Below are 19,600 nucleotides of genomic sequence, written 5' to 3' on the forward strand. Positions count from 1 at the left end.
GTCCAGGAGTACTGCTGACTATATGTGAGGGGGTTATATTCCCAGGTGCCAGTGTTATTTCACACCTGTCATTTGAAACTGTTGAAAATCAAGATCAAAGCTCTAAGTACAAAAATGTTGCTGTCATTTCTGAAACTAGCTCTTTAAACCCTTAATGATTTTGTAAGATTTTGTAATGGGTTATTAACTTACTTGCTTTTCTTTGAAGTTTAAGTAAATAGGTATTACACCTATGACTTTGTTAGGTGTTGAATAACGTAGATAATTTTTCAAAATGTATGGGAATTGTTCCGAGGTTTGCATGTTCTTTTGATTAAAAGGTGACAATTTAACTATATAAACAACTCTTCTACATTACATTTAGTTAATATTCTCATTTACTAATTTTGAAGAATTGTATAATACAAGGGTGGGTTTGATAAATATGAGACATCTGTTTTGCTTTTGTACTTGCTAGAAAGTTATGTTGTAACTTTTCTTTAATGAAATATACTAGGAATGTGTGTTGTCATGCAAATCAGGTGTGTCTTTCCCCACCCTTCCCCTAACTGGGTATCTCTGCTCTCTGAATTGCAGATCTACAATGGTTGAACACCGAAGGTCCTATTTCTCTTCACAAAGACCTTTGTGGAAAAGTGGTGGTGTTGGATTTCTTTACTTACTGCTGTATCAATTGCTTGCACCTGCTGCCTGATCTCCACGAGTTAGAGCAGCAGTACTCTGATAAAGGTAAAAGAGCCTTGGCTTGCTTGGAACAAAATTTCCTGGCAGTGTTGCAGGTGGAGTAGCTGAGTCACTTTGTTGGTTACTAAACAGCTGGCAAAATTTCAGGGGTGCCTAAAAATGTCTTCTAATATTTAAAGTATTGGAAGAAAAAAGAAAAAGGTTACCGGCTATGCTTTCATCGCATTTTTAGATGGGGTTAAATATGGCATCTGTTGTGTCTCTATAAATAAAGAAATGGGATATGTGCTTGAAGCACAAATTCTATATCCTCATGAATAGGGCGGTTTACAAAATGTGAGGACGTAAGATGTGGGCTCAAAGTTGATAGATGTACACTTTACTTAGTAACCAGCTCTGAGCAAAATGTTACACAGATGGTAGAACGGATATAGTTTAATGACCTTTTTCCCCCTTTCTAACTGAAATAGCAAAATACGTAAACATGGTTTAGGATTTTTTAATGTTTACTTTTTGGTATTTGCTTTGCCTTATTTTCAGTTAGTAATCCTCTGTTCTGGAGAGGGAATTAATCCCTTTAATTTCACTTCTGAGATAAAATCTCAATCTCTCTCTGAATGAATGAAAATGCAGGGTAACTCCTATTTAGAATTTAGTCTCTTGTCATCCTGATGACTTTTCAGAGAGAAGATGTGGTCTTACCCAGGGATGTATCAGCTGCTAACTTGGCTATTTTGGTAGGCTAAATGATGAGATGAACAGTGTTAACTTTTGGTCCTTAAAATCTTGTATTAAATACTATAATAAAAATAACCTTGCCTTATAATGTTTACATTTCTGATTCTCTGTTTGCTCTTCTGATTTGATTTTCATTTTGCCAGCATTTATTTTCATGCATTACCTACTCCCACTAGAAAAATAACCATCTTTGAAATTACAACTTTAAGTTGTTCACTCATGTATTGTAGGTTTAAATGGTAATCCTGCTATGGAAAGTTAAGTTGTTTGGCTTGATAAATTTGAGAAAAATTGGAAGAATAAGACTGAAGTTGAAAGGATGTCAGGTGTACCAGAAATACTGTAAGAGTATCAAGATATATTAATACAGGTATCTTGATGTTCATCCTGATTCTGGAGTTTCATTACATTTTAATCTGCTGTCATGTTTAGTTAATGGAAGTTTCTTCTTCCTTCAGGGGATGGGGGGAAGATTGACTTTCACTCAGCTGGTTCCCCAATCTCATACCTCATAACTGGAAGAAAAAAAAAATGTAGTGAAATTGTAACTTTATTAAACTTCAGCTTTGTAAACATAGCATTTATATACACATTTCATCTACATATTTACAGTGCTGTGGTAGTGACAGAAGGTCCTGATCTAGCAGACAGTGTAAGAGTGAAAACAAGCATCTTACTCTGACAAGACATCTATGTCACTGTGCATTTGGATCTTAATCTGTTGTTTGAACAGCTGAAGGAGTGTTGCCTCCATCTTTCTGCATAACTGAGAACAAACCTTAATACTGATATAATTAATAGCAGTATCTGTTTTTGATTGTACCTTCTGTAGATATTTTTTGATATTCTGATTATTCTTTTCTTGTTCACATGATTCAAATACTGGCGTATGTGGAATATGTTGCTGAAGTTTCAGTGTGATCATCAGACGTGAGATGTCCGAACCTGAGAATCCGTAGTTTTAAGATGTTTCTAAGCCATTGAATGTCTTAGTATATACGCACACAGTTCTATTGTCTGGAACTCAAGGAGATTTGTCTCAAAATAAAGATTGCTTTCCATAGGATTAAATGTCGCCTAGCATCTTTATCTGATACGTTCTCATTGCTATCTTCAGTGGAGCTATTTCTGTTTTTCAAGTGGCGTTCAGAAAGTTATTTTAAACTCCAGTGCATATTCAGTTCATGTTATCAGCAGTCCAGAAATGACTTCTATAAGAGGGAGTACTTTTTAATATTCAGAAATAGCTTGGCATAAGTCCAGTGTTGTGCTCTGCTATAATCCTTCAAATAAAGTGTTTTAAATGGTGTGCATGTTTTTCTATCACAGTGTAACATCTGTCAGTTTCCACACAAGTTTTCTTCATGAGAGGATATTATAACATATATGTGCTATACAGGTGTCCAGTATAGTATTGTCCTTCTAGCTCTAGCGATACTTTTGACGGACAAATTATAAGTACTGCTGCTGATCCTATTGTAGTTAAAACGTTTGACTTGCTGTTCAGAGCTCAACAGTTTACGATACTACAGTTTGAGCTGTTTTACAGCAGTGTACTGTGCAGGCAGGATTGGCAAAGACAGTATCAGTGATTTTTTTTTTTTAATTTATCTGTATACTTGTTTTATTCAATTAGTGTGCGGAATTTTACTGTTTTTTGTTCTCATATTGAAATATTACCATTCCTGCAGATGCTATTCTTCTCCATTAATACTGTTTTACAGTTGGGGACAAGGGCCAAAATAGAAAAATAGTTCTCAATTTCCAAATAAAAAGCCAATCTGACATTAAATTAGTTAAACTCCTCTGAGCTCAATAATACAAGTGCTTAAGATATGAACTAATTGCCTTTCCTGCATTTCTACCACAAAACCATCAAAATAATTGACTTGAAATAAAAATTAAATAGGGATTGTGCTGCCAAAACAATAGCTGCTCTGGCAGCCTTCCATTTTTGCAGAGCTAATTCATCAAATGCTAGCAATGCAGTGTGCATTACTGTAGAAAACTTCTTTCCTTCAGCAGGTGTCAGACAACCATAATGCATCCTGAAACACTTGCTCCCTTTTTCAAGAAAGGGATTATTTCTCCTCTGGCTTTGTACATTTATAATATGTTTTTTTAAAAAAAAAAAAAAAAAAAAAGAGGACAAGCTTTTTTTTCACCAGTCATTTGTGGTAATATAGAGTTATCCAATAATCCCTGTTATATATTGCTTTAAGCTTCAAAATGAAAAACAAAACAAAAAACAGCAAACAGTGCAGGCACTAGAAACAAATTGGCGTAGAGTTCTTCATGACAGGAATGCTTTCCAAAGCCAGATGCTGGATTTTTGCATTGCAGAACAGAACAAGCTGGACGTGTCTTCCTATCACATCAGATGTTTTTAAGGCTGGGTAGAAAACATGGTGTTAGAAATAAAACCATTGGGATGAGAGTTTAGATAGGATCATATGGCAAAACTTTAGGGGAATGTCATGGTTTAATATCACCTGAATTGTAGAAATCTTCAAGAGTGTGAGAAGAAGGTTTGGCATTATTATTCATGTTGTTTGTTTGCTTTTGTTTTTACAAAAATTGAATTTAAAAAAAGATCCACTGAGCAACAGGGAAAGAAGAGATTTGCAGCTGTATGCTTAGGTAGGCTGAAGAAGAGCAACCTAAAAAAAGAGGCTGCAATCCTAAATTCAGACCAATTCAGCATGGATTACTGTGCTGGCAGTCAGACCCTGAGGAATTTGGAATGCTGTTGGAAAAAACAATGGCGAAACGTAGCGAATGCCTGAATATAATCCCTACCTGGAAGCAAAGCAAAGATTTCTGAACTCGAATGGGTTTGTGTAAAATAAGCATTCTTCATGTGCCAGTGAAGTCAAGGACTGTGAATTTGAGAAGAAAACCTCACTTTTAGTCTAACTTAGTCACATTCAGTGTTGGCATAATGTGGGACTGTTGGCTGATTTTAAGTGCTGAAAGCAGGATTTGAAATTTTGCTTAAATCTAAGGCCCAGTCTGGTCAAAATTTGGTCAAATGACAGAACTGAAAAGTGATTTAAAGAAATGGTCAAGTAACTGAGAGCAGCCAGTGTAGGCATGGTGGTGGAGCTCTCTGGCTCCTGCCTGGGAAGAGCAGGGGCAGAAGAAAGATACGTCAGCTAGCCAGACCCCACCCCTACCATAAAGCTAGGAGGAAAACCTAAAACCAAATACTGCTTTCCGTTCAAACCTCTCTCCTTGCATGTGGTTGCTTACAAGTGTCTTCTGGGCCCTTTTCTGATCAGAGGGCTGGTGTTACCCTTCTTGCAGTGCTGAACTCCCCTGGCTGTAACTGCACTGCTTTCAGAGAACGGCTGTACAAAAGCATTCTGCTTTTACGTACGTGCCCAGGGTTATATTAGGGAGGCGTTTTAATGGATAAGGTAGAAAATGCCAAATAACAGGAATGATCTGACATGTAAATTTCCAATTCAGAATTAAATAAAATATGTGATGCGTGAGTTATTGTGGAAAAATATACATTTCCTGTGAAATAAAATATGAAATGTTAGAATGCTGTTAAATAAAATAAATGCCTTTGATAAGGAGAAAGATGCATTAACGTGCAAGCTGCAAAGAGCTATTTCTTTTGTAATTTTCTCATCCTAAAGAACTAATTCTGGGTCTTGATATTTGCAGTTGTAAATGGAAGAGGGAAAGAGAAACAGGAGAGGGAAAAGAGGCATTGTTCTGAAAACTGTGAGAATCTAGAAGATGAGAAATAAATTTGTCAGCAATGTTACTGAAAATATTTAGGTTTTGTTTGTATTAGATTTGTGGTAAACGAAGTCTTCATTCCCTTGTAACAAATGGTTATTTTAATAAGGACAAAAATTGTCATCAAAAATCTAAGTAACTACTGCTTCGAGTAACTAAAACAGTTGATGCTCTGAAATCTTCTTAAAACTTTGCTGAGAAAACATTTATCTAAAATTAGTCTTTTCCAGATTAGAGACCTTTGGGGACAGCTATTTCCATTGGATTTTGCTTAGGACAAAACATAACCGTATTAGTCAAGTCAACTCCAAATAACGGAAGTTGAGTGACTTTGCGCATCAGCCTTTATCCTTTCAAATTGCAAATTGTATCCTGCTTTTATAAACTTAATAGCTATTCAACCAAATCTATTTTGTCTGTAGTGGTACAATATGACATTTTTGATTGCAGTGAATATTTGAAGGAGCACAAATGAATTTAAGATACAATGTAGTAATTCAAAGTGAATGTAATTTAAGAACCTCATGAAGCTCTTCAGGGGTCTGCACTGATTTTATTTCCAAGTATAAGCATTGTGAGAATTGGATTAGGTTGGATAATGTCTCTTCTTTTTCCGTGCCACCCTGTAGGGCCTCCAAGTCATCTTTTTTTTTTTTTTTTTTTAATTTTTCACGTTACTTCCATGACTGAAAAATATTGTGGTGCTTCAAGGGATCCACCTATAGACATTGGATGACTAGGGGAGGGAAGGAAATGCTACAGATACTTGAATGTTAATAATGAAAGTGTTATAAAAACTTGTTATTTGGTTAGACCTGACTGGAGGGGAGGATGACAACACTTTTTTGTTGTTGCTGTCTAAATATTTTCTAATACTGGAGTAAATTTAACCAAGCTGGGTATCAGCTGTATGGATATTCTTCTTTCCCACTTAATTTTACCCTTCTCAAAATAACACAAATGGTCAGATAAAAGTTCAAAACTTTAAATTGGACAAAGTAGTATAAGGGTCCTTGTTGTTATCTGTGGGTACAAAAAGCTCACTCTATCCAGAAAGAAAGATTTGTGGATACATAGGAAGGTCAGTATGTAGGGGTTTCCATTAGATCAACAGTTCTGGTTTAAAATTGTTGTATCACATCTTCCTACAACTGCATGGTTATTGTTGTTATCTTCCTTGCTTTAGTGAGGAAAAATCCTAAATGTCTCGTGATGGCAGTGAGCAACAGACTCTGGAAATGGAATGTTCTGAAATTTAATCAAATGTCATGGTTCAGACAGTCTCGTTTATTTTGCTCAGATCTCTGAAGTTTAATAAAAATACTCCCAAACCCAAATCATCACAGATCTGACAAGTTATTCTGACTAACAAGATGATGCTCTTTGCTAAGTATTCTCTGGTACAAAGTGAGACGAAATACGGTGTTGATGTTATGTGCGTAGCTCATTGCGTTTGCTAGAGGTTCTGCTGGTAAAACGTAATTTAAGGCTCTGAAAAAGGCTGTAGTGGTGTGTGTTTGTTTGTTAGGGGTCCTTTTTTTGCTCCTAGGACGTACCAAAAAGTGACTCAACTAAAAGGAAGGCTCGTCATTCTTTTTCTGTTGAGTAGGTAGGGGGAATGGAAATTTTGGGGCTGCTTACGTAAGTGTCTGCAGGGGGTGGATGTATATTTCTTTTTTGTCGCTCAGAGAAAAGCAAATGAAGTCTGAGCCATACATTTGTGTTTCTGTTTGAATTTCATGAAACTGAGGAAAAAAAGCAATTCAAGGACTCTGGTAATTCTGTGCTTTTTTGATCATTTTTAGGCTCGATACTATGTATTCTGTGTATGTAAGCTGAATTATATTACTTGGTGCTTGTGCAGCACCTTCACACTAGGATTTCAAGTGCAGTTACCTCTGTTGTGGCAAAACCTGAACTTTTCGTTGTCTTTATTAACTAAATATAGAAATTAGGTTAAAAACTGTAAGGGGAGGGGAAAAAATTATAATTAATTCTCTTTTTTTAATTTTAAATATAGGATACTATTTGATTTTAGGTGCCTCTTTTTGTTTGTTTGTTTGTTTGTTTTGTTTTTTTTTTTTAAACTTGATCTAGAGTGAGATATGCCAAGATAACTCTGGACTCGTGATCACTAGTTTAGAGTGGAAAATAATTAGTTTTCTGTAAACAACATAGCTATGTAAAGGAAGCAAAAGTCAAAGAGGTATCCTAAACACTTGAAAGAACAAAGCATCAGTCAAACGTGGCTAAGCTGTAGCAGTTCATTTTGAAAGAATTTTCTGCCTTAGAGATTCAGGGCTTAAGAACAATATATAACATATTATGCTCTTTATTTGTTCAAATCCTCTTTCCTTTTTTTCTGGGAAGCAGTTAGTAATGTTGTGGGATACCAGTGCTTCCTTCTTACATGTTTTTTTTAATTGAACTACAGGTATGTTTCAATACAATACTTCATTTTTCCTTTCAGATGGCCTTGTTATTATTGGTGTCCACTCAGCGAAATTCCCGAATGAGAAAGTCCTGGATAACATCAAGAGTGCAGTTCTGAGATACAACATTGTCCACCCAGTAGTAAACGATGCAGATGCAACGTTGTGGCATGAGCTAGAAGTGTCCTGCTGGCCAACTCTGGTCATTCTTGGCCCTCGTGGAAACATGCTCTTTTCGCTTGTTGGAGAAGGCCACAAGGAGAAGCTGTTTTTGTTTACTTCTGTAGCACTGAAATTCTACAGGGAGAGAGGACAAATCAAGGACAACAGTATTGGAATAAAGCTATACAGGGACTCCCTCCCACCTTCTCCCCTGCTGTTTCCTGGCAAAGTGACAGTAGATAATTCAGGAGAAAGGCTGGTAATTGCAGACACTGGACATCACAGGATTTTGGTTACTCAGAAAAATGGGCAGATTCTGCACACTATTGGAGGTAAGATTATGTAAGTTTTATTTAGGAGTAGACTATATTTGGTGGTGCTGCTAGGACCTAGCAGTTCATAAGCATTGATAAAATTTTTTTCTTATAAAATCACTTTAGCAGGAGGTGAGGGAATATAGCGTAGTACCATCAGTGGGAGGCTCTGTTAATGCAACTGGTTGAGGTGTCCCTTATTTGTTGTCGTTATTTCATTGACTAAGTTTTGTATTTTCATGTGATAGCCAATATGAATTACAAAAGAATAGAGTCATAGGATCATTAAGGTTGAAAAAGACCTCCAAGATCATCTGGTCCAACCATCTTCTGAAAGAGTTTCAAATGTGTTTAGATTTCAGTGACATACATTCACATCCAGCATCAAGATGGGGAAAAGAGATAAAAATACTTCCCTTTCCAAGAGGAAAAAACAAACATGGAATTTTGATGGTTTTGATGGTGTGTTTTGGGGGTGCTTTTCTTTGTTTGTTTTAAATGAAGAACATCCCTCAATAGGATTCACAAACTTCAGAAAAATACCAGTGGCACTACTGTTTTAAGAAAGGAAGGAAATATTTCATTATTTGATGGAACAGTGCATTGAATAGACAGGCTAATTATCCAGGCTAACCTGATAAAGACCTTAATACCCTTCTATGGGAAGTACAAACAAGGTTTCTTATGACAAGAGTCAGACAATTTGTTTTCTGTTTGGTATGTGAGATGAAGTCTCTGCCAACAAAACACCCTTTAGTATTCTGGGATATTCATTAAATAGCAACTTGGAGGGAAGTCTTGTTATCTCTGAATGGGTACCCCTGCTTCCTTTGGCACTCTGTGCTGTTCCCTATGAATGGGCATCCTGATGTAGTTCCAAGAGGAATTATCGGAAACTGAAACAGCAGCACCTCAATGTTTCATGTCTGTTAACGTCTAAATTGTTTTCTGAGAGTAAGTTGTAAAAGTTTGCGTGTTTCAGTGACTCAGTTAAGTGATTTTGTGGGCAGAAAATAGTGTAACGAAGTTGATAATACTGTAATAAATGTGGGCATGCACAAAGGTTGAAATTACTATATTTGCATCACAAATCATGATGCACACATAATAACTCATGTATCTAAATGTCTTTTGCTGACACACAGTGCTAATGCACTTTAAATGTTACTCCCTATAAATGCGATGCTTACCTTCACACTGTTTTATTCAGGTCATGTTCCTCCCTCTCTTTCCTCTTTGTGCTATACAGAAGGCTGTCACTCCATCATTCTCACTGTTCTTCCGTGTAATTAGTTGCGTGTCATCTTTTTGTCAGCTTGTATTATTAATAAGAAAGTGCTGCTAATCAAATATTAGTTTCAGTGTAATTACAGCAAAATCTAAATCATTGAAATGTAATTGAGTTTTGGAATTTTAAATCTTTGCTGCTGGCTGCTTTTGGTAATGGTTTGGCTGTTAATTAGGAATAAAAAAAAGGCTATACAAGGTGCAATGAAAGCATCTTTTAGAATATGTAATTATCTTACAGGTTTAAAAACATACACTTTGTTTTTTTTTTAAGTTTTATTTTTCTGAAATGAGTTTTGAGTTTTGCTTTGTTTCATTTATAGGTCCAAACAGTGGAAGAAAAGATGGAAGATTTTCAGAGGCATCTTTTAACTCACCACAAGGAATTGCTATAAAAAATAATGTTATTTACGTAGCTGATACAGAAAATCATCTAATTAGAAAGGTAAATTTTCCATAAGGAAACAACCTCTTATACTTCCCCTGCTTACACAGGTGAAAATTTATACCAAATTAATTATTCTACAAATATCTTCAACATCAGGAAGGAAATTTGGACTAATATAAATAAATATTGTTGTGCATTTCCATTTTTAAAGGGCTACATATGCTTTTGTACTTCCGTTCATAGAATCATTCAGGTTGGAAAGGACCTCTAAGATCATCTAGAAATGAAGAATGTGCCTCTTGTTCTAGCATAACTGATAGCTTTTTTTTTTTTTTTTTTTTTTAACTTGTGACTCTTGCTTTCCTGTTATGAGAAACATCTATTCTTAGCATTGGAAGTAGAAGCTGTTTCTATTTCACTTACAGTTCAGATCCTTATCTAAGGTTATTGTACTCTTATGGTTTGGTGGATATCTGAATTTTTGTTAACTAGTTGTTTGGTCCTGTAAGCATACCTGCTTTAATTTCAGAATTATTTGTGTGTTGATTTTTTTTTTTAACTAAATACTTGAAGTTTTTAGTGCATAGGAATGTTGCTCAGTATAAACAGGAGTTGAATCTTAAAGCCAGTTAGGCAAAATTTGGAATAATCTGAAGTTTGCTGAAGCAATATCATATTACCTTATTAATAAAAGTTTTTATGCATCTCAGAAGATATTTACTCATATTTACTAGCCAGTAGGATGTCTGAATCATGATCAGAAGAGGTACACACTTACTCAATTTGAAAAGCTTTTTTTTACTGTTCAGTATGTTCACATTCATTCAGTGTTTCAATGAGAGCACTACCCTAGAAGCCCTCTGCGCTGTATTTGTTGTCGTTGGCTACCAGTTTTAATCTGGAAAGGACCAAGTGGCCCTGTTGGTCCAAGGCCTTCATCTTCATAATACTCACCACATTAGCCTGTTGACCAGAGATAATTAGGTGTTACGGTTAACAGAGTGCAGAAACAGCTGAAGTTCTGGGTCATATTGCTTCAGCATCTCTCATGATAAGTAGCTGTTCCCTTTTATTTAAGTTTGCCATCATGGTATCCAAGAATTAAAATAATCGGTCAGCTATAGGACATCCTTTCAAATGTTTGTGCAGGACACAGGCCTTGCAAACTGCTCCAAAAGTTATTTTTCATGCTACATATGTGAAAGACTCCTTTTTTTATATAATCATTACAATAAATTCATGAGAAGTATTGGAACTCTTAGATTATAAACAAAGGGGGAAGGAAAGATAAATGGATTTAGGCTGCAGAAATTAAACATTTTTTTTTTCCAACACATGAAATTAATTGCAAAAATGTTTTGTATAGATCATTTTATGTAGAGATAGGAAGTACTTCTACAATATCTGATTTTTCTTATAGAAGAAGTCTAAAATGAAACATCCATATCCACTGTCCATCTGAATACTTCTCTAGAAAATGTTGATACTTTCTTCCAGAGTTGCTGACCAAATTTTGACAGTTCATTGTTGGTGCATCTGGAAGAAAATTTCAGTCACTTGCTTTTCCTGCTGTCCCCCACCAGCAGCAAACATTATGGTAAAATTAATTATTCTCCTTCATAAATGAGTATTAGGATTTGGTTTTTAGTTGCAAGCAAAGATCCTCTGTTTTAAACATTGCTAGGTCAGATTATCTCTATTACCTCTGTATTAACTCAGGTGCTGTTGTATCTTTAGCATGTATCATTTTGCTTCTTGCAGATTGACCTGGATTTAGAGATCGTGACTACTGTAGCAGGCATTGGGATACAAGGTGTTGACAAGGAAGGTGGAGCAAAAGGAGAAGAGCAGCCTATCAGCTCTCCATGGGATGTGGTTTTTGGTAATTCAGGTATAGTATCAGTTGAACTTTTAACATCTCACATTTATGCATCATAAGTGTTTGTTAAATGTTTTTCTGCTCTGGTAACAATTTGAAGTTCAGTAAATATTTACTTTACAAGTGGGTCTAAAAAACAGTGGTTTCTTGTGTACAAGTACTGCACTGCTGTTATCAGCTCCATCTAAGTTTCTGAAGTCCTTGAAAAAATGTGAACTGGTACCTGACCTGAAGCATAACTATTTTGTAGCAAGATACGTAGTTATTAGATCCAAATGCAGAAGGGAATTGTGATTACCTTTGGTGCGCCAGTGCTTTATGTCAGGATTGCTTAAGCAGCAGATGCATTTTACAGGAAGGGAACATTGTCTAAAGTTCTTTTCCTTGACTATACAGATATGTCTTACCACTTGTAAATATTTGAGTTCAGGAAATAAAAATAATTTTATCTGGTGACTTCTGTTTATTCCTGTTTAGACGATGTGAAATCATTAGACTCAAGACCATTATAGAGGGCAAACAGATAGAAGAAGAACACCTCAGAAAACACCTTTCGAGCATCAGGGCATAAAAATAAAATCTTTGCGTAATAGGATGTAAGAATCAGCTTCTGAGGATTTAAATGGTTTTCTTTTCTGATCAACTTAACACACTCCTGAGACTTACATCACGTAACTGCCATGTTTCTTAGGTTTCCATCTCAATATGATTTAGAGGTTGCAAATGCAAGTTTCTTAACGACAGTAAAATGATTTAGACTTTAAACCCTTATATCAGGGAAGGAAAAACACTCAGAGTTACTTTAAGGAAACATGTAGCTAGTTCATGAATGCTGATTGTATGGAAGTCTTCTGGCAGAAATACATTGCCAGTTTAGACAGTGTACTACCAAAAGCCTTGGCTACTAAAGTAAGCCACAGGCATCAATTTCACATTTCACACTTTCAGTAACATGACAATACACACACACACACAACACTCTAAACAGAAAGGGTTGTCAATGATTCTTACTAATTAAGGGTGTCAAGGAATAGGGAATTCTACTTAATAGGAGTACTTGAAAGAGAATCTAACCAAATCTATGTTGCTGTTAATAAATTTTATCCAGTCTGATTTCACTTTTGTGATCCAGTAGACTTCTGTGGGACTTGATGGTGTAGTTTTCATTGTATCTTGAACCAGCAAGCTGATTGCTGTGGGATGTTGTCACAGAGCTGTTTTGCAGATCAGTAACAGAGGGGAGCACTAACTCAGAAAGTATTGCCCGAGTGCATCAGAAATTTAAGCTAGCTAATAGAACTATTCAAAATATCCTTTAATTTTGCTTCTTACCATTTTCATGATGCTTTCTTCTACTTCTGCCAGTATCCACTGATACTTTTATTTTTGAGAGCTCTGATTGTTAAATGAAATGTTAAATTATATGATTGTTATCAACATGAATATAGTAATCACTGAATTAGTCACCTGTGAAGGATTAGTCATCTGAGCTATTTAACATTGCTGAATTTATATCAGTGTTTATATGAAAATCAAACTTTCTAGATGTACTGTTTTCAGACCAGTATGATTTTTTTTTTCATACTCAATCAGATCCTACCAGTCCGTTGGCTATTCAGATCTGTACAAAATATAATATAACCCATCACTTAAGAGGAGATCAAATCAATTTAGTTTTCTTATTTGGGAGGGTAAAAGGTCAGATAGATAAAATGGGGGGCTGCTTTCAGATTGTTTTTTTAGAGCTTTGATATGGTTTTGTGTGAGTAAGGTAAGGTAGTTGCCTGCCATATGTAAATGAGTGTAATATCTACATAGATCTCATTAGAAAAATATGACCAGAGAGAGATGTCAAAACAGAAGGTTATGTTGAGTAGAATGGTAACAAGAAAATGTCCCAGAGCCCGGTAACACTAATCTAAAAAGGGTGTTTTTAGGGGGCCAAAACTGCAGGATGCAATTAAGTCACTGTTTGCAAGGAAACTGGAAGAATCAGAGGAGGTTTGAGCAGATGAACGAATGGTGCTCACTGAGACACTGTCTCGAGATGAAGCACAAAACCAAACAGATTGTGCTCAGGGAGCCAGGAATATATGTTAAAAGGCTTCATTGTTTGCTTATATTTTTTAATGTATTGTTTGTTGTGAAGTTAAACTAATTCAAATCGTCGTCTGAAAGATGCCATTCACAGAACCAAGAAAAGCCCTCTGTAATCCTCCAGCACTGTATTCACAAGTCATTATCACTTTGAGGCAGAAGGTGTCAAAGGTGTGAAGTAAATACAAAGCTAAGTTGTAACATTTTGGTATTTCATGGATTCCAGATGACATCAAGCCTGATTCAAAGCCCACTGAAGTCATCAAATCTGTTGCTGACATCTGTCTTGACAATGCAGGAAATAGTGAATGACTTTTTGTGTGTGTTAGTTTGCCTCCAGTATGCTAAGAGTCAGATTTAACTTCAGTGCAGTTCAGCACTGTGGTATCTGGTTTTACTGTGATCACTTTGGAAAACATTTTTGGAAATCAGCATTCGTAAAGGTAAAGTTTTAATCTAATAAGCAAAACCAAGACCTGAAAGGATATGATACCATCTTTGACAAGAACAGTTGTATCCCCATTGTTAGAGGCTTCTGTGTGATTGGAATTTGCTTTCTATATATTCCAAATATGAAAATACTGAGGAGAAAAGTTAGGCATAGACAAGTTAATCTTTAGAACAGATACTGCTGTCATTCTTCTAACCATCCTCAGAGGATTTCTGCAAGATGATAAGCTTCTGTTTCCCCATTTTTGCTGAAGTTTGAGGCAAAGTGGGTCATAAAACTATAGAATGGTTTGGGTTGGAAGGGACCTTAAAGACTAATTCCAGCCCCTCTCCCAGTCACCTTCCATGAGGTTAAATGACTGAAATACAATTTAATAGAAAGCTGATAAAAATGTCTCTCTAAGGTAGGGGAGTTAAGACAAAAAACTGCTGGCATTCACGTAGACAGTATTCTCCTTTATCATCTTTTTAATTTCTTTAATTGTGGCTACTGAATTTATTTTTTACCCTCCCCCTTTAACAGTCTTGAGTGAACTCGATGGATTAAATTCTGCTGTCGAAGGTGGTGCTGAAATTTGCATTGACATAGATTGTGTAGGAAATACACAATGCAGGGGGGAGGCCAGCAGCTTAAAAATACATTATTAAATTACTGTGTGCTTTTTTAGCTTTCTATGTTGTCCTCTTCTATTTTTACTCAGTGGGTGTTGAAAGCAAGTGATACTTAAATGCAAAGTTGATCTGAGTGTGAAATGTTCTTGATAGCTGCATTCTTGCTGGAAGGAACAGGACGATGACCTGTGCTTGGTGACATAACTCTGTGGTTCACATTCCAAAATCCAGCCTGAAATTTCATGGTTGTATTTTATTTATAGAAACTCCCAAGTACAGTATTGCGCATGTGTTCAGCAAATTAGTTGGAAATGTTTACGTCAATACAGGTTTTACGTAGATATTATTGAAATGAAAGTACTGTACCTTATCACACTGGTGCAATCTTTATAGCCCTTAAAAGGCAAAAGCACGTACAATTTTTTTCTTGTGTTTCTGTTAAAGGATTGTTTAGTACAACTGTATTCCGGAGGAAATACTTCTTTTTTCTTTTTTTTTTTTTTTAGAAATCTTTTTTTTTTTTTTTTTTTTTTTTTTTAAATCTTGAAAGCATGCTTTCTACATGTCACTTTTTTTCCCCTTCTAGTCTGGTCTCATTCTGAGGCTCTAGCCTTCACTGCCTTATGAAAGGAATCTTCCTTGATTAGAGCTGAAAATAAAAGAGCTCCTTTTGAGATCATCAGGGTTTAATTAGGAACCATTTTTCTTGACAACTCAAAATTTGAATTGCTCTAAATGTATGTTGCATATGTGCTATGACTGCATGATGTGTCAGCGTAGACTAACTAGAAATGCAAAAGGCTTTCTCATCTCCTCAGCAGTTTCCAGTGCAAAAGTAGAAGCTCAGAGATCCCATGCCCAGTTTTGGGCTGAATCTGTCCTTATAAAAGTTAATGGCACAGAAAACCACGTTAGAGACATCACTGACATTAGAAAGCATCGTTTGTCTTCTCTTCTTGAACTAGATTCTAAATCTACTTGCAAAAGGTCATTATTTTTTCTATAAAATATGACAAATTTAAAAGAAAAAGAAGCTTCATTAAAGTTAAGGCTAAAGTAAAATGGAAGATGTTGTAGGGTTTCATTCCCATGTAATGACTGTTTGAGGAGAATAAATCTTTTGAGAAATGTGACATTAAGTAGTTGCAATAAAGGACTGCAGAGAAGAAGAAGGTTGTAGAGGAATGTTTTGGGAGGATTTTTGAAGCGCACTGTGTTCTTACATGCCTTGTCCGAGTGGGTCAGTCAGCTTCGTACTGCTGGCAGAATCCCAAAGAGGGACAAATACATTAAGTTAGGACATGTGAAAACTTCACCTAAGTCTATGCACAGATTCTGTCATCCCTAAGCAGCTTTCATTCCTTCTCCTAAACTGGCATTTGTGTGGCTTTTTCCTTTTTCTTCTTTTTTACCTTTAAGTATTTGAAGGAAAATTGAGGCGAGAGAAACTTAAGAGAACTAGTAACTGCTGATATGATCGCCCCAACAAACTTTCTGTACAGTAACCCAGTTAAACTGTTGCCTGAATGCTCCATTCCTGTATTCCAGACCAAAATAAAGAGATTAAGGGTTGATGGTATTTGCTGAATTTACAGCAGTAGGCTGTAAAGCAACAGGCTTTATTAATTTTTCACGTGTTTCCTGTAGAAGTAGGTCAAGAAATCAGATATTTGCATTAATATTTTAGTATAAGCATGCCTTCGACATATACATAGCATAAGAACGCGATGGGAGCTCTGACTGAATTTCCAGCAGCAATCCCACACAATTTAGTTTGACAGGCTCATTTTCTAGTAAATTGGGCTTCTCTAAAGCTTGACAAAGTAGATGATGATGATGATTGCTTTCTGCAGGAAAAGAAACATTTGGATTAGCAAAGTTAGCATCTTAACAGATGTCAAAGTCAGTAACATTTGGCAGTCTGTGCCTTTTATGTGCCCTCTGTATAGAACGATGAGATTTGTATACCTGGAATGATGGTTTCTTACTCGCTTTTTTCCACAATCTGAATGTTTTGTTTCAGGAATTAGATATATATTCGTGATACAGGAGTTAAAACTACCGATCAGATTCCTAAACGTTGTTTTAGGTACCAGATACTGTTTTCAATGTAAAGTTCCAGATGAAGAGCTGCTGAAAATAAACATCTTTGACAAGTCTTAAAAAGGCTTTGTTGGGCGTGCAAGGGTCAGAATGAGACACGCTTCTGAACTGGTCTAATCCGATGCTGAACGTGCTCCCAGTGTGCAAGGTCTGTTGGGGATGGGGGGAGTGCAGTGCTGAGGTACCCTCAGGTGTATGTGCTTGCTATGAAACAGGAATGAAAAACACACCTAAATACAGGAAAGCAAAGACTGGTTACAGTAATGTATCCCAACACTACATAATCTAAAGTAGCACTTTCATGTTAAAAAATGCCATCGCTTGCAATTTGGATTTCTATTTATTTATTTAAGGATATATTGTCATTGCAGTTAGAAGACCTGAATGAGAAAACTTGGGATAGACAGATATTTTTAGCTCCCTTTTATCTCCTATTGTATGACATCCCCTCGATATCCACATCCAAGAGATTTCCCTTGATGAGATGAGGTAGTTTAGTAAGGAGGAAAATTCTAAAAGCGTTTGGTTTCATAAAGGGGTATGCTTTTTGCATGATACGAGAGTAAGTGAAAGAGTGTGCTGGGTAGCACAGGGAAAAAGGAAGAAGGAGAAAATGAATTTTTACTCCTTCAAAAAGGATGACGTGTACGTGTAACAGTCCAGACTTGGTGCTAAAGCATTCCTTTTTGGGATTTGCCGTCTGTCTCACTGAAGACCAGTGATTCTTTAGTTGTTTTGTCAGTTGGATTTGGATTTAATTTGCTAAACTTCCACTGACTTAAGTGAAGACGCGACTCGCATTCATATGCGTAAGTATGCAGCATATGTGTCTGTGAGCAGGAGGGGCCGCTGAGCAGCCCTTTTTGCTTGTGTTTTTGCAGCGGATGAGTGTAGCAACAGGCTTCTTCCTCGTTACTGCTTTCTTTAAAAGATAAAATCAGTAGACAGGAATAATATTGTCAAACTTCAGTTTATTTAGAAAATAACAGTAATGCCAGCCACCAAATGTGACTTTTATTCCCAGACTTTGCATTCTCAGTCTGGAAGTTAGCCTGCAGTCCCCAGACTGGGGAGCTGGATTTGTGTAGTAGTCCTGGGAATGGGGTTTCTCCGAACAGGTGTTGTTGCCTGCTGTTAAAGTCTTTTTTGTGTGCTCAGATTTACTCAGAAATAGTCCTTAAAAAGGTCGTTATTGAACTGTTTAAAATTGTGCGTGTGTACAAACAGGACTGGTAATTCTTAAAACATGGATATAGAACATAGGCGGACTCAGGAACTTGAAAAGCACTGAAATACCATCCTACATCACACAAGAGCGTTCAGAGCTCTAGTTCATTAGTAGTGAATCTTTATAACATAAGTATATCATATTTGTAAGCCATACTTTGCTTTAATACAGGCAGCACTAAAGATAAGAAAGTCCATACCCTAATAAGGAGAAACTCAACTGGATTTTTAAAACAGCTCGAGATAGTTTGGAATGTGGCGCTTAATTGAATCAATGTAAAAGAAATGCTTTGTTCTTTTATGTTGCTTTATAATAAATTCTTTAAAAATAATTTCTTTCCATTCAGGGACGATAAGGAGTTATGGTAATGATGGCATTATCATAACTTTAACATGTTGGTTCTCCCTGTCCCCCTTCTCCTGCAAGCACAGTACAGGGATGACAATGGTGGCATGTCTCCAGATTGTTTTATCCTCAAAGAAGTTTTCTATCTTTTGTTTCAGAAGATAAAACATTAAATTCTGTAGTGTCAGGACCATTGTGTGATAAAATACCTTATCTCTGCAGCCATATGAATTGTTTTTACTTTTCTGGTTTTGTATAATTTTTTTTGATGAAAGCTCTTGACATATTTTCCGCAATTCAGTATGCTCATACTGTTCCCATGCCTCTCCCCATTCCCTTTGTTCTAATTGCAAGCCAGAAGAAAATATTTGTGTTAAAATTTGCAATTGCAGAGTTCCTACTTACATTTCCCGTCATGTTCTCTAGTTGAAGAAAGGAATTGATCTTGCATATTCTGTAAAATTTGAATGAATATTGATACATTTTGCTCCTATTCGAAGAGGCATTTGGTGTGCGGAATTAGAGTGAGACACCTTTTCATGTTTTCACCATGGAGCTGTCACAGGGGAGTGCGAGTGGGCGGAATTACAGAAATTGGATTTTATGGAATAGGTTTTTCTGAAGTGCTCGGCTCTAGTCTTACTCCTTCATTTCATTGTTGGATGAAGTGAATATTAAATAATGAACAAAGGTTTTTCTGACATCCCTCAGTATGGATGGCACCGCGTAGCAAGATGAAGAGCTCCCTTTCTGAGCTTACCAGGGATTCTACCATAGATCTTTTGGGGTACTCAGAGTAGCAGCATCTGAAAAATGCAAGCTCTGCAGTATGGAAGCAAAATCCTGGAAATGGATTGTGTGCTGTATGGAAAGTAGTGAAATGTTTTCCTAAGCAATTTTCTTGGTTTGAATCTTACAGAAACAAGTTCTAACCAAAGGGGATTCTGTCTTTTGGGGTTTTGTTAGGGTGACTGGGGTGTGTGTCTTGGTATTACCAATACTTTGGAAACGTGGCTGGAGACTTAAAACATTTGTTTTCCGACTCATTTTGAAAACCTTCCCTCTCAACAAAAAGCTTTTACATGCTTTGGAAGTCTGACTTTTATTCTTGGAACTCCAGTTTGTGTA

General features: G+C 36.3%; 1 protein-coding gene across 1 annotated transcript in view; it reads left to right on the forward strand.

The window, feature by feature from the left end:
- The window catches only part of NHLRC2 (NHL repeat containing 2), a 37,813-nt gene that overhangs the window by 1,616 nt on the left and 16,597 nt on the right, over positions 1-19,600 (forward strand). Inside the window, exons 2-5 of the mRNA XM_068688627.1 lie at positions 577-729; positions 7,646-8,101; positions 9,694-9,815; positions 11,520-11,649. Coding sequence (XP_068544728.1) covers positions 577-729; positions 7,646-8,101; positions 9,694-9,815; positions 11,520-11,649 — 861 coding nt within the window. The remainder of the gene's footprint in view (positions 1-576; positions 730-7,645; positions 8,102-9,693; positions 9,816-11,519; positions 11,650-19,600) is intronic.

The sequence above is a fragment of the Anas acuta genome, chromosome 7 (genome assembly GCF_963932015.1).
Source record: "Anas acuta chromosome 7, bAnaAcu1.1, whole genome shotgun sequence".
Classification (NCBI taxonomy): Eukaryota; Metazoa; Chordata; class Aves; order Anseriformes; family Anatidae; genus Anas; species Anas acuta.